At 32.7% G+C, this 14,518-nt stretch overlaps 2 protein-coding genes across 8 annotated transcripts in view; one reads left to right on the forward strand and one right to left on the reverse strand.

Moving 5' to 3' along the window:
- The window catches only part of POSTN (periostin), a 34,237-nt gene extending 31,063 nt beyond the window's left edge, over window positions 1-3,174 (forward strand). For all 4 annotated transcript variants that reach the window (XM_082435580.1, XM_082435579.1, XM_082435581.1 and 1 more), the window contains 2 exons: window positions 772-813; window positions 2,370-3,174. In XM_082435580.1, coding sequence (XP_082291706.1) covers window positions 772-813; window positions 2,370-2,407 — 80 coding nt within the window. In that variant the 3' untranslated portion in view covers window positions 2,408-3,174. The remainder of the gene's footprint in view (window positions 1-771; window positions 814-2,369) is intronic.
- The window catches only part of LOC309647875 (uncharacterized protein), a 420,689-nt gene that overhangs the window by 29,603 nt on the left and 376,568 nt on the right, over window positions 1-14,518 (reverse strand). The gene's annotated exons all lie outside the window — the stretch shown is intronic.

Below are 14,518 nucleotides of genomic sequence, written 5' to 3' on the forward strand. Positions count from 1 at the left end.
ACACTTACTCATTGATCTCAAATGTCCAACGACAGAATGAAAATGTGAATTTAGGTTGACCAAGTGGTCTTGTCAATGAGTTAAAAGAAAAATGAGGAATTGGGAAGTATTTTTCAACTATAACAACAAAAAACTGCATTGTTATGAGACACTTAAAATTCTAAAATAAGAAAGCTTTTATTATTTTTAGCTACTTAAATTTTAAATGGTCTTGTAGGATTGGAATTAAATTTGGGAGTATGTTGGCACACATTTCCTGAATTGCTTACTGGTATATTTCTAGAGTTATGATATTTTGTTGTCCTCATGTATTATAAGTTGATCATAAATTAATTTACAATGAGAATTTTACAGAGGCAGAAGTCTGATACATCACAAATAGGAATGACTGGAAAAAATGCATGGATATCTCTGGGAAGATACTTCTGCTAAACTTTATAGAATGTTAGACATCCTTTCATCATAAAGTGATGCTTTTCATAAAAAGGGTGAAAAAGTCATGTAAGTCACTCCATGCAAATATGGAACATCATCTGGGGTGCTACATGCCCTAATAAAACAATATGTTTTGCAAATAGTAAACATTCATTATGATATATGGAAAACAAATGTCTGTTTGTTGCCAGTGCAAAAGTCTCACTATTCCAAAAGAAATCTACATGTTTACGTGATGTTTATTTAAAACTTTATACTCTTCTGCTCAACTATGGTTTCCTGTCTCATATTAGCCATAATTTCAAAGTATTTTTAACTAAAGCTATTTAATTTCAGACACACCTGTGAGGAAGATACAAGCCAACAGAAGAATTCAAGGTAAATATATTGACTATGGTAATTTGCATATATGACAAACCTTTTGTTGTATTAAGACAAACCAAAGAAAAGGAGAGTATTCTAATACATTTTATTTTGAGCAAAGTATTTTGATGATACGAATCAGAAAATAAATCTTTCACTATTAATAAAATATAAGAAAAACAAATGTTAAAAGAAAGGCAATTATACTCATGTAAAGTGCTAGACATACTGAACCACTGGGGTAGACTCAAGTAGAATTAATTTGAAAAGAAACCCTTAAATACCAGAGTCGAGCAAAAATAGGTAGCAGGTAGACCTGAACTCTGTGAAACTATTATTTAAAATGAGGCTACAGTTTGAGACAAAAATAAATTCAAAACTGTATCTACTGTACACATACAGAAAATAATTAATAAAGGTATGTACAAAATTTTGATATAATGTGTAGGTTATATACATGTATATATCACCCATGCACTATGATTTTCTTTGTAACTTTATTTATGTGCATTTTCTAATCTTCCACATAGGTTACCTTACATTCTGATGCATTCAAAACTCAAAGATTTCCCTTGTGGAACTTAAAATAATTACATGTTTGGAATTTCTAAGATAATTATATACTAATAGTCAAAAGAAGTTGAAGGCTTATAAATGCATTATAGGCATATCTGATTTTAACCCAGTCCAATCTAGACATTTGAAACTAAAGACTCAATTGTACACATAATTATTTTTTATTGGAGTAAAATTGCTTTACAATGTTGTGTTAGTTTCTGCTGTACAATGAAGTGACTCAGCTAAATGTATACCTATATCCCCTCCCTCTTGGACCTCCCTCCCACCCCCCCCCCATCCACCCAACTAGGTCATCACAGAGCACCGAGCTGAGCTCCCTGTGCTATAAAGCAGGTTCCCACTAGCTATTTTACAAATGGTAGTGTATTTATGTCAAACTTAATCTCCCAATTAGCCCCTCATTCCCCTTCCCCCCCCCCCGTGTCTACATGTCCGTTCTCTATGTCTACATCTCTATTCCTGCCCTACAAATAGGTTCATCTGTAAGATTTTTCTAGATTCCATATATATGCATTAATATACGATATTTGTTTTTCTCTTTTGGGCTTAGTTCACTCTGTATGACAGACTCTAGGTCCATCCACATCTCTACAAATGACCCAATTTTGTTCCTTTTTATGGCTGAGTAATATTCATTGTATATATGTACCACATCTTCTTTATCCATTCATCTAACGCAGGACATTTATGTTGTACACATAATTTTTAACTGAAGGCTTTATCACAGATTTCTTCTAAACATGCAAATTCATCCAAATTTTCTAAGGAACTAAAATCATCACTTTAAATTATTATTTTCATATACCTTTGATCAAAAGAGGACTTGGTTTCATCATCATAACCAGAATATATTATTAAGAAAACATAATCTAACATTTATTATAAGAAATGATGGTCTTTTATAGATATAGTTATGCATAAAATATCATATTCTTAAACACTATAGTTTCATCACATTTACAATCTATATGCTCTCCCTTCTTCCTAATCAGGATCTAGAAGACGATCAAGGGAAGATCGTCCTCAGTGAAAATCCAGACACCAGACAACAAAGTTTACAAAGCCCTAAATCAACAACCTGATCTTAAAGGAAAAATATGAGAGTTACGCTGACATGAAGAAATGAACCACCAACACTAAAAAGCAATCACTGAACAATTCTGAATGCAAATATAGTATTTTTTTTTTTCTGAATGAGAAACAGGAGGGAAATTCTGGGTTTAGCCTCCTGTGGGATAGAATCTGAGGGAAATTTAACACCTTACAGGCTTTTACATCTTGACATTAAAATTTCTGGCTAACTCTGGAATCCATGAGAGAAAATCCTTGCCACTGGATTAATTACAGTTCAGATCTCAGAGTGGTGAGCTGTTACCCCTTGAGAAGACTGAACCTTGAATAATGGAGAGATAAAATGCATGCAAGGGGTTACCTCTCAACGGGAAATGGATAAATAAAAATGGGTGCTCAGTATTAAAAAAAATAATGTCAAAACCAAAACTTTTACATCAAAAAGCTTTGCACATTTGTAATACAATGTGGGTTTACCAGAAAATTATGTTATTTCTACAACTAATTTTGTACTCTTGAAATGTTTGTCTTATGCTTCTTGCAATACATATTTTTATCTCAAACATTTCAATAAATCCATTTTTCAGGTATAAAAAGAATTACTTCAAATTGGGTAATTCAAAAAACTCAAGGTTTAAGTTAATAAGAGGTTTGGACTTGGGAACAGGACTTTATACCTCTTTTTTTTTTTTTATAACAAATACTCATTAAAGGAAATTGAATGAATTTAGTGTTTTTCAAATTTTTAAAACTATTATGATATATAAATAATCATTATACAATGAAGCAATAATTAAACATCAACTGAGTACATAATATAACCCTGGAACTGTGCTAAGTTATGAGGATTCAAAAGATGAATTAGACAACTACTGTCCTCAAAGGGTAAAAAGACAAATCAATAATCCACAATGTACCATGGGCTATAATAGAAGAATAAACAGCACTACAGGAGCACAAATACCTCAATTAATTATTCCTAGGCTTAGGCTAACATAGAAGGAGCCAAAGAGATGCCCTTAACAGAGACTTGAAGTAACATAAGGGTCTACTGCATGAAAAAGGAGGGGAAGAAAAATATTTGTTTGCTGAGAATGATAAAGAGATCAGGTTGATCTACTCAGATCTCAACAAATGTCATCCTTATCCTGGACTAGAGATAAGAGCAGACAGGGACTAGAACCCATACTGCTGAGAAACTGACTAGTGATAGTGTGATAAATTACATCATGCACTGAAAGTTGGTCATCGAGAGACTATAAAACTGAGGAAGACCAAACTAAAGATACTTCTTGGATCAGAGGCTCAAGCACTAGAGTAATACTAAAGGATCTGAAAAGATTTGAGGTAGCTGAAAAGCATTGGTTCTTTGAGGAGCAATTGAGGTAAGGAAGCGAGATATAAAGTTCTAATGGTGCCACTAACTGCGGAAGTCCTGGATAGCCTGGGTTTTCCAGAATGTTTCCTACTGTGGACGGTGGTGAGATTTATGTCTAGCATTTAGAGCCCTTGCCAAGAAACAAAATGTCCTACCAACTCAGTACTCATGTAGAGAATCTTTGGACTACAATCTAAACTGGACAGAGTGTGGCTGTGATTTAACCAAAATGATTCAAAGGAGGTGGTTACGTAAGATGGTGCTGGTAGACTATATTACATCATCATCAACACAGATGCCTATTCCAGACAGACAGCATGTTGTTAATAATGCTCTGGAAGATCACAGGTTGATTGCATAGAACAAAGAGTATATGGATTCATTCAGTTAGCTCCCTTCAGGGTTTGCATCTGATAATGAACCAGGTGTTGCAAAGTTCGACTTTGAACATGGTCATCGGAGACAGTAGGGATGAAACCGAGGGTTTTTTTTAAAGACTGTTACCTCTAATTTTAAGGCCCTGATGGGTTTTTTTGTACCATAGGAGAAAAAAAATCAGTATTTGAGAGTATACATACAAAAATCTAGCATATGTCTCTGGGAAAAGACAGCCAAGTGACATAAGCAAATATAAAGATAAAATTTAAAGAGAAATTATTTATAAAATAGAAATAAACAAATACAAATAAAAAGAAAGAAGGTTAAAACATATGAAAATAAACAATAATTTAAAACTGCAAAATAAGAATTTAAAATAGGTAAGTAGATAGATCAATAGATAGATAGGTAGATAGATATCAATCTTCCTGGGACACTTTCTACAAATCAAAGCTGCAGAGTAGTATGTGCTTTTACACACAATATTTTTTCCTTTAAAAATTCTCAAGAGTCTTATTATCTCCAGTTTCATAAGAAAAACATGAGGCTTAATGAATTTACGTAACTTTTCTTATTTTGCACTGTACTGTTAAATCAGGCCATCAATCAGCTTACCACATGCCCATTACCCAGCAAGCATAAACTTGAATAGAGCAAACACATCTGTTTTTGAAATTGTGCTTACTCCGCACTACTTTATTTCAGCTCTTTTTCTAACCATCCTCTGCATAAGTGGCATTAAATTTAAGGCTGAATTTTAAAATAAGCCCTTCTAGTCAGTCCTGATGCACAAGGTCCACCACCCTAACTTTGAGAAATATTGCTTTATAGAGATTTCTGTTGAGACCATAGTATCCAAGCAACCAGTGATCTACTTTCTGTCACTATAGACAACAGCATTTTCTAGACCTTTTTTAAACTGAATCACATAGTATGCATGGCTTCTTCTTTGGCTTTCCTTTCTCTTGGATTAATATGTAGGAGTGGAATGGCAGGACCAGACGAAAGGTATAGGATTAAAGCTTTAGGAAACTGCCAAATCATACTCCAAAGGCGTTCTATTGTTTTGCATTCCGTCCAGAAGTGCATGAGAGTTCCTGTTTCTCTTGCCAACACTTGACATGGTCAGTCTTTTTAATGTTAGGTTTTCTAATAGGTGTGTAGTGGTATCTCATTGTGGTTTTAATTTGCATTTCCCTAATGTATGTTTTTCATCTGCTTATTTGACATTTGTATATCTTCTTTGGTGAAGTGTCTGTTCAAATCATTTGCCAATTTTGAGTTGTTTTTTAAAAAATTATTATTATTGAGTTGAGAGTTCCTTATATATCATGGATACAAGTCCTTTATCAGCTATATAAGGTGAAAATATTTTCTAATAGCATGGGACGTAACTGTTCATTCTCTTAGCATTGTTTTTGAAGATACCAAAGCCTATTTTCTTTTTTTTTCCTTTTATGGATTGTATTTTTGGTGTCATATCTAAGAAATCTTTTATTAACCAAAGGTCACAAAAATTTTCTATGTTTTCTTTTAGAAGTTTTTATTAGATTTAGGTTTTACATTGATGCATATGATCCATTTTGAATTACTTTTTGTTTATAGTACAAGGTATGAACCGAGGTTCTTTTTTTCTATAGAAAGCCAATTATTCCAGCACCATTTTCTGAAAAGACTATCCTTTGTCTACTGATTTCCTTTTATACCTTTGTCAAAAATCCATATATTTGTGTACATATTTCTGTTTCTTTCTATTCTCTTCCATTCATCTATTTGTCTATTTAACTGAAATGTCACAATGCCTGGTTTGAAATAAATCAATAAATCTGTTAGAATTAGTACTCCAATTTTGCTCCTATTTTTCAAAGTTGTTTTGGCTATTTTAAGTTTTTACATTTCCAGATGAATTTTTTACTCAGTTTGGCAATTTCTACCAAAAAAAAGAGATATCTGCTGGACTTTGAAATTGTGTTGAATCTATGGATCAATTTGGGGATAATCAAAATCTTCACAATATTGAGTCTCCAAACCATGAACAAAATATATCTCTCTGTTTGTATAGGTATTCCTTAATTACCGTACCAATGTTTCATTATTTTAAGTGTACAAGTCTTGCACATCTTTTGTAGATTTTCCTTAAGTACTTGATATTTTTGATGGTATTATAAATGGCATTGTTTTTATTTCAATTGCTGTTTATTTTCTGTGTATTGATCTTGTATTTTGCAAACTTGTTAAACTCATTTATTAGTTCTAGTGACTTTTTGTAGATTCCATCCTGTTTTCTACATTGACAAACATGTTGTCTTCCAATAAAGACAATTTTACTTTTTCCTCTGCCATCTTAATACCTTTAATATTTTCTTGCCTTATTTCATTGGTTGAAATTGAATAGTAGTATAATTTAGAATAGAAATGGCAGGAGTGGGCATTTTTTTGCTTCATGATCTTAGAGGGAAAACATTCATTCATTCTTTTAGCCTTAAGTATGATGTTTAGTTTCATGTTAGCATCACTACTTTTTCATAGTTCTCCATTATCAGGTTGAAGAAAGTGACTTCTATTTCAAGTTTGCTGAGAATTTTTATCAGGAATGAATGTTGAATTTTACCAAATGATTTTTCTGCATCTATTGGGATGATCATGTGGGTTTTTGTTTTTGTTTTTTTTCAGTTTGACAATATGGTGAATTGAATGGAATTAATTTTGAATGTTTTGGATGTAAATCCTTCATTCCATTCACCTCTTTCATTCTGGGATGAATTCCACTTGGTCATGATATATTCAATTTATGAAAGCTTTAACAGTTTTCACATGTATGTTCACGAGAGATATTGGTCTATACTTTTCTTTTATTGTAATCTCTTTGTCTGAGTTTGGTATCATGGTAATGTAGACCTCACAAGATGAGTTGGGAAGAATTTTGTTCAGTTTTTAGAAAGTGTTTTGTATAGAATTGATAATATTTTCCTCCTTAAATGTTTGATAGAATTCACCAGTGAAATCATCAAGGCTTACAATTTTCTTTAAAGAAACAACTAAATATTCAATTTCTTTAATAAGTATAAGGTTACTCAGATTATCTATTTTTTCTTGAATGAGATTTGGTAGTTTGTGTCTTTCAAGGAACTTGTCCATTTTACACCATTTTGAAATTTATTGGCACAATGTAGGTCAAAATATTCCATTATTATCCTTTAAATATCTTTAGTGATGTCACCTCATTCATGCCCAGTTCTGGAAATTTGTGTCTTCTCTCTTTTTCTCCTAACCAATCTAGCTAGCCATCAATCAATTTTATTGATTTACTCAAATAAGCTTTTGATTTTGTATGTTTGTCTGTATTGTGTTCCTATCTTCTACTTCACTATTTTCCACTCTTATCTTTATTATTGTCTTTCTTCTGCTTTATCTGGTTTTAATTTGATCTTGATTTTCTAATTTCTTAAGGTAGAAGCTGAAGTCATTGACTTAAAAACTTTCATTTTTCTAATACTATACTTTAGTGGTATAAATTCCCCCACTAAGTATTCCTTAGTGGTCTCTCACAACATTTCACATGTTTTAAAAATTAAATTAAATTAAATTCAAAGTACTTTCTAATTTTCTTTCTAAATATGTTTAAAAGTTCCATTATCTTTTTAAGAAATTGAAATAATAAGAAAAACATCTATTTACACGTGTAGTGATGATTTCTCATGTTCTTTGTTCCTTTGTGTAGATCCATGTTTCCATCTGGTATCATTTTCCCCTTCCTAACATTTCTCTTAGTGCAGATCTGCTGGCAATAAATTGAATTTTTCTGTCTAAAAAAATCATTATTTTGTCTCTGTTTTTGAAAAATATTTTTGCAGGATATGCAATTCCAGATTGCCTTTTTAGATTTATAATGCTTTAAAGATGTTATTTCACTGTTTTCTTGCTTGTCTCATTCTTATTTGCTCTGTATTTAATATGTGCTTTTTACCCTCTTTGCCATTGGTTTTGTAAAATTTGATTATGATGTGGATTGGGGTGGTTTATCTTATGTTTTTGTTCCTAGGATGTACTGAGTTTCTTAGATCTGTGATTTTAGGATTTTTATCAAATTTTATTTTCTTCAGTTATCAATGATTTGTTCTGTCCCCTCCTTTCTGGGATTCTAACTACATATATTAGACTACTTTTAAGTTGTTGTATAGCTCACTGTTGCCCCTTTGATTTTTAATTTTTTTTTTTCTCTGTGCATTTCTATTTTAGAGAGTTTCTAATTTTATGTCTTCATGTTCACTAGTCCTTTCTTCTGCAATGTGTAACTTGACCCTGAATCCATTCCCTGAATTTTTCATTTTGGACATTATAGTTTTCATCTCTAGAAACTCAATTTGGCTTTTTTTTATATCTTGCATGTCTCTCCATAACTTTTTGAACATATGGAATATAATTATGGTAACTATTTCAAAGTTCTCTGTTATTCTAACAATGTGCCAATTCTGAGTCAGTTAACTGATTGAATTTTGTCCTCATTATTCCCCATATATAACTTTGCATGCTAGTAAACTTTGATTGGTTCCCAGACACTGTAAATTTTTCTTGTTGGATGCTAGATATTTTGCATTCCTACAAATATTCTTGAATATTGTTCTAGGATGTAGTTAAGTTTCTTCGAAACAGTTTAGTCCATTCGGGTCTTGCTCCTAAGATTTGTTAGGCAGTGCCTGATCTGTGTATAGTCTGCGGCTAATTATTCCCTGCTATTTAGGCATGGTCCTTCTGAGTACTTTTCCCAATGCCCAGTGAATTATGAGGTTTTCCAATCTGACTGGTGGGAACACGTGTTATTCTAGGCCTTGTGTGAATGTGAGGTACTGCTTCCTCTAATCTTTTCAGATGTTTTTATCCTCTGTTCTCTATTAGTTTTCTAATATTAATGTGATTAATAATTAATAAATTATTTCTAATAATTTTCTAATATTTCTAATCATGTGCTGATGATTACCCTGCTGAATACTCATGGAAGCCCTCTGCATATCTTTAAAGTTCTCTCTCTGTGCAGCTCTCTTTACACTGGTCCTCTGTCCTGTGAACTCTAGCCTTCTTAGTCTCCCTTTACACTCAGCTCTATCTCATCACTTCCATGAGTCAGCCAGGCTCCCCCTGGATTCTCCCTTCCTGTACTGCAACCTGACAAGTCTTTCAGAACAGAACACTGGGACAATCATAGAGCTCACTTCACCTGTTTCCTGACTCTCAGGCATCACTGTCATTTGTTGCCTGATGCCCAGACACCATTCTTGAATACCATTCTTCGGAAATTTTTCTTTGTTGTTTTTTTTTTTTTAATTGTTTTAGTCAGGAGAGTAAATCTGGTTCCTACTATTCCACTTTTCCTGCAAGTGCAAGATCTTCTCTAATTTAATTTAGTTATATTAATTCCATTTCATAATCATAAACTGCAACTCTAAATAGGAGCAGCCAACTGGAAAATGTTAATCATAAGAAGAGCCAGATGGAAACATGTTGATGGGATGCACACAGATCTATCATAAGTAACAGAAAAAGAATTCAAGATGAAATATCTTACAGCTACTAACATTGCTATTCAATGTGCACATGCACTCACATATACACAGATAAGAAATTGTCTATGTCTACCTAGAGCGGTGAGATAGGGAGGGTGGGAGGGAGACGCAAGAGGGAGGAGATATGGGGATATATGTATACATATAGCTGATTCACTTTGTTATACGGCAGCAACTAACACAACATTGTAGAGCAATTATACTCCAATAAAGATGTTAAAAAAAAATGCTAGAGAGACAGTTAAAAAAAAATTGTCTAAAGGAAAATGGTAATTGAATTTTATTTATTGAGATTTCTTTTTATATTCATCTAAACAGTTATTTATTTTTATCTATACACTCTGAAAATAACATTTCTTAAAGTTTTAAGCACTTATTTATGTTAATTGAAAATAGCCTCATTGTCTTCACTTCTGAGAGTCTCTGAAAGGTCTTACAAACATCTTACAAACATTAATGTTTGTAATGTTTTACAAACGTTAAATATTCATTGGTGAGATTTCTACGCAATATGATGAGAAAAGGCTAGTAATTTTCTAGCCAACCTAGGTTCTAAAAACAACACTTGGAAAACTTAGACCATATGTGAATAAGGCTGTTGGATGACTTTCATTTTTAGCAATAAAGTCATTAACTAATGAATTTCTTAAATTTTAATGAGGTCTCACAAAAAAGTTGTGGAAATACAGAAAAAAATCTGAAACATAAAAGGTAATTATGGAACTTCATGAAAGATAAATCAAAAAATTCCATAATTACAACCTTCAAGGGGTTGGTAAGAACAATTAGCTTGAAAATATAAGAAATAATCCATGAGAATTAAAAAAAAAAAAACTGGACAGAAACAGGGTCAGTAAACAATGTGTAGATTAAGGATCCAGCTCAGTTGAAGGAATTTTAATAAGTCCTTCCTGAATGAATTATTCCTGAAAATTAATCCCAACTTAATTTTGTTAAACTTTAGAAACTATTTATTAGGTTAAGGCTCTATTATAAAAATCAACCTGGATTTTTTTCTTAATATGGCAGAACGATATACCATTTAGTTAAAAAAAAATTGAAATCATTAATTTTCCTGTTCTAGGAGAGCTCAATTAAATTTTTTCTTAAGTTCATTATATATCACCAATACCTGAGTTTCAAATATTTGTGCCACAATTTCTGTTTGCTTCTCCTTTACTACAATAAAATGATCATCTCTCACACACTTTAGACGGATGGGGTCCACGTACGCAGCCATCAGACAAAGACAGCAAAGAACCTGCTGGAACCATACATAACTACTACATTGTTATCTCTGCAGACCCAAAGCTGCTCTCTGGTATTCACTATCTTCTTAGCCCCAATGTAATTACATCTTCAGGAAAATGAGCATAAAAAGAAAATAAAATCCCTAGGTCTTGTTTTACTATGACAGTTTTGCCTAAGCAGTTTTATTGCCAAACATAGGAACTGTATTGGAAAAATTAATGCAAAGAGTAGGAAAAGACTGAAGTAAAAATTAACACAGTTTATGCTACAGTAGTCTTTGATGAGAAATACTTTTATGCATGAATTATTTAGGTAATTTCCTCAGTCCTTTATTATCTTCCTGTTTACAGCCATGCCTTTGCATAGGTCAGAGAAATAGGACAGTTAACCCACTGCATTCCCTTAAATACAAAAGTCATATAATCTTAGCGGTAATTATGAGTTCTACCAAACCCAAAATAGCTTAATCTAGTTTGAGTGTAAGCCAAAGGATAAGCGAACTATGGACACAACCAGCCCACTACCTGTTTTTGTAAATAAAGTTTTATTGGAACACAGACATGTATATTCATTTATATACTGTCTGTGGCTTCCTTCATACTATTAGGACTGAGTTGAAGAATTGCAACAGAGACAGATAGATCACAAACCTAAAGTACTTACTACCTGGTCTTTTACAGAAAGAAAAATGCCAACCTTTGGAATAGACTCCAAGTTAGGAAATATTTCTGTAATTTTACACTAAACACAAATCACATACTTAATTCATATATTTCCACCTGGTTGGAACTAAATAATTTGTAGAAATTAGTCCCTTTAACACAAATGTAATCCCTGCTTTGAAGAGATTTGCTTATTAGTTGATAACTTTGTATCCATTTCTAGTAATTTAGAATTCTCACATGCTTTCAGCACTAGGAAAGGAATGCCAATGTATTAACTAAAGTAACATTAATTCTACATAATTTGCATATAATCAGTAAGACATAAGAAATGATCATTCATTTCTTTTTGGAAACTATTATCAAACACTGGATATGCCAGTGATGGGGGCTGAGAGAACAGTCTTCCTCAGGTACCTGCATCTGTAGAACTATAGCCCAATTTGAAACATCATTTCTAAAGGTGGTATTGTTTATAAGAGGTTTTAAAGCCTTCAATTCAGGTGTCTAAGAAATAGAATTTATTTTTCTTATTGATGACTTAGTCTCTATTTCTAGTCACATTCATTACGATTGGCAGAAAACTTAATCTTTGGTCAGTTGTAAATATTCTCAAGACATATAGATTTGAGTGCATATGTTTTTCTTCCACTTACTTCTTAGGTATCCAGCACAGTCTCTAGTTCCAGTTGGCATTTGCAGTACAGTAATCTCAAGGTATGGAAGAAAGGTACTGGACTGCCTGTATACACATGGAAATTGGAGACAACTCCTATTTAGATGTAGTTGGATCTGTTTGCTGCTCAGTGCTCATCAGTATACCCAAGGTGTACACATTCCCACCTCATCCTGGCCATTTGGCCCATGCGCCCTCCTTGGGAACAAGGTTCTATATCCATGCTCACAAGTCTCTGTGGCAGCAGGAAACTAACTCAGTGTTTTCTCAGTCCTATTCTGCCAAAAATAAAAACCACAACACAATCATCCCCAAAGGGCCAATATTCAAAACATATTACTAAATTTGGGCAAATCTAAAAATAATACTAAATTTTGATGAAAATGGAAGTACATGGGAGAATTGCTGGCATATTCTTTTTGAAAATTATATCAACACTGATCTAATAATTCCTAAAACTATACTGGTATTTAAGTACGAAGATTTCTGGGTGTGAATGTCTTCATGTTTCTTACAATAACAAAAATATTTCTAATGAACTTATTATTTAAATAATTTTAGATTTAGGGGAAAGTTGCAAAGATATCCAGAGAGTTTCTGTTTACTCTTCACCCATTTCCCCCAACGTTAACATCGTATATAACCACAAAAAACATTTTTTAAATAACCTGAATGTTCAGATTAGATTATGACAGCTTTTTAAATGTGTTTAAAGACAGAAAACTTTATACAATACAAAATTTTAAAAGGAAATTGTATCATATAAACCTATTTATACAGTATAATATATATACAGTATAATAATTTACAATATATAAAATATTGCTCATCTTCAAGAATTTGCTCAAATATCTCCTTCTCAAGATCTCCTTCTCTTAGGGTAGATCTCTAACTACCCTATCTAAAGGGTAGTTAGAGATCTACCCTAACTACCCTATCTAAAGTTGCAGACTGATCCAATCCTGGCACTTAAAATCTCTTTTACCCTATGTATTTTTTTTTATCCCATAGTATTTATCACCCTCAAGCATACTAAAAAATTTATTGATTTATTGATAATATTTGATGTTTATTATGTATTCCCCTCCCCTCACATAAACTCCATGAGGGTAGGGATCTTTATCTGTTTTGTTCACAGCTATATCCCTAATGTCTACAACAGGGCTTTTCACATACTAAGCTTCTGTACTGAATTTGTGAATAAGTCTATTTATAATAACTGCAAAAATTTTGGAAGAATATTACTCAAAATATCAACAAGGTAGTTTTACAGGTATTTTATAATCTTTTCATCATTTTCTGTATGGTATACACTTTCTACCATTGATATTTATAATCAGAAAACATTTTTAAATGGATATTTGCACATGTTCTATTGAAAAGACATGGCTAATGGGATGCGTATGTAAATGGTAAGGAACATGTAAATGCTTACACATACCAGAGGCTCAACATTTTTTTCAGACTTCTGTGGACCTCCTCACTGCCTCATTTATTCATCATTGATTCCAGTCTGCAATGATTTCAGTTATTCTTGCTTTTTCTCGCCACCTTTTTTCCCATCTGTTAGATCTAAAATGCCTTCTCTTTGCATATCCCTCTAATAATTTCTTCATTTTAACACAAGGCTTTTCTTTTGCTTCTCTTCGCCTCTTCTGCCTACACTACACATACCATACATCATATTTTCATGCTCTTACTTCTCTTACACATCCCAGAGCTTGCGTTACATAAAACACTCACATCTCCTTAGCACGAAAGTGATCTATGTTTTGGTCACATGTATACTCCCATTGCCTTATACAAGGGCTGGCATAGACAATACAATTACAAAAAAGCAAAAATTAGGAGTAATAACAAAGTGTCATCTCCTTAATTGGACCTGTATTTTCAAGTAGGAGCCTGTGCAGACCGTAAAGAAGGTAGACATGCCCTTGCACAAGAGATGAACGTCAAAAAGGGGAAATTCAACACCTATCTCTAATTCTTGGACTTGGTTTCCCAAAATGCCCTACATCATCTGCACTGCACAAATCCTTTGTTTCATTCTTCTAGCCTCTCTGGTCATATACTTACTGCCTCTTCCACTGCTAGGTCATCATCCTGTGCCTTTGTTCTAATAAATGTTTCCATTTTTCTTGTTCGCCACTTGGTTATACTTAGT

Source organism: Balaenoptera physalus (genome assembly GCF_965194825.1).
Source record: "Balaenoptera physalus genome assembly, chromosome: 18".
Lineage (NCBI taxonomy): Eukaryota > Metazoa > Chordata > Mammalia > Artiodactyla > Balaenopteridae > Balaenoptera > Balaenoptera physalus.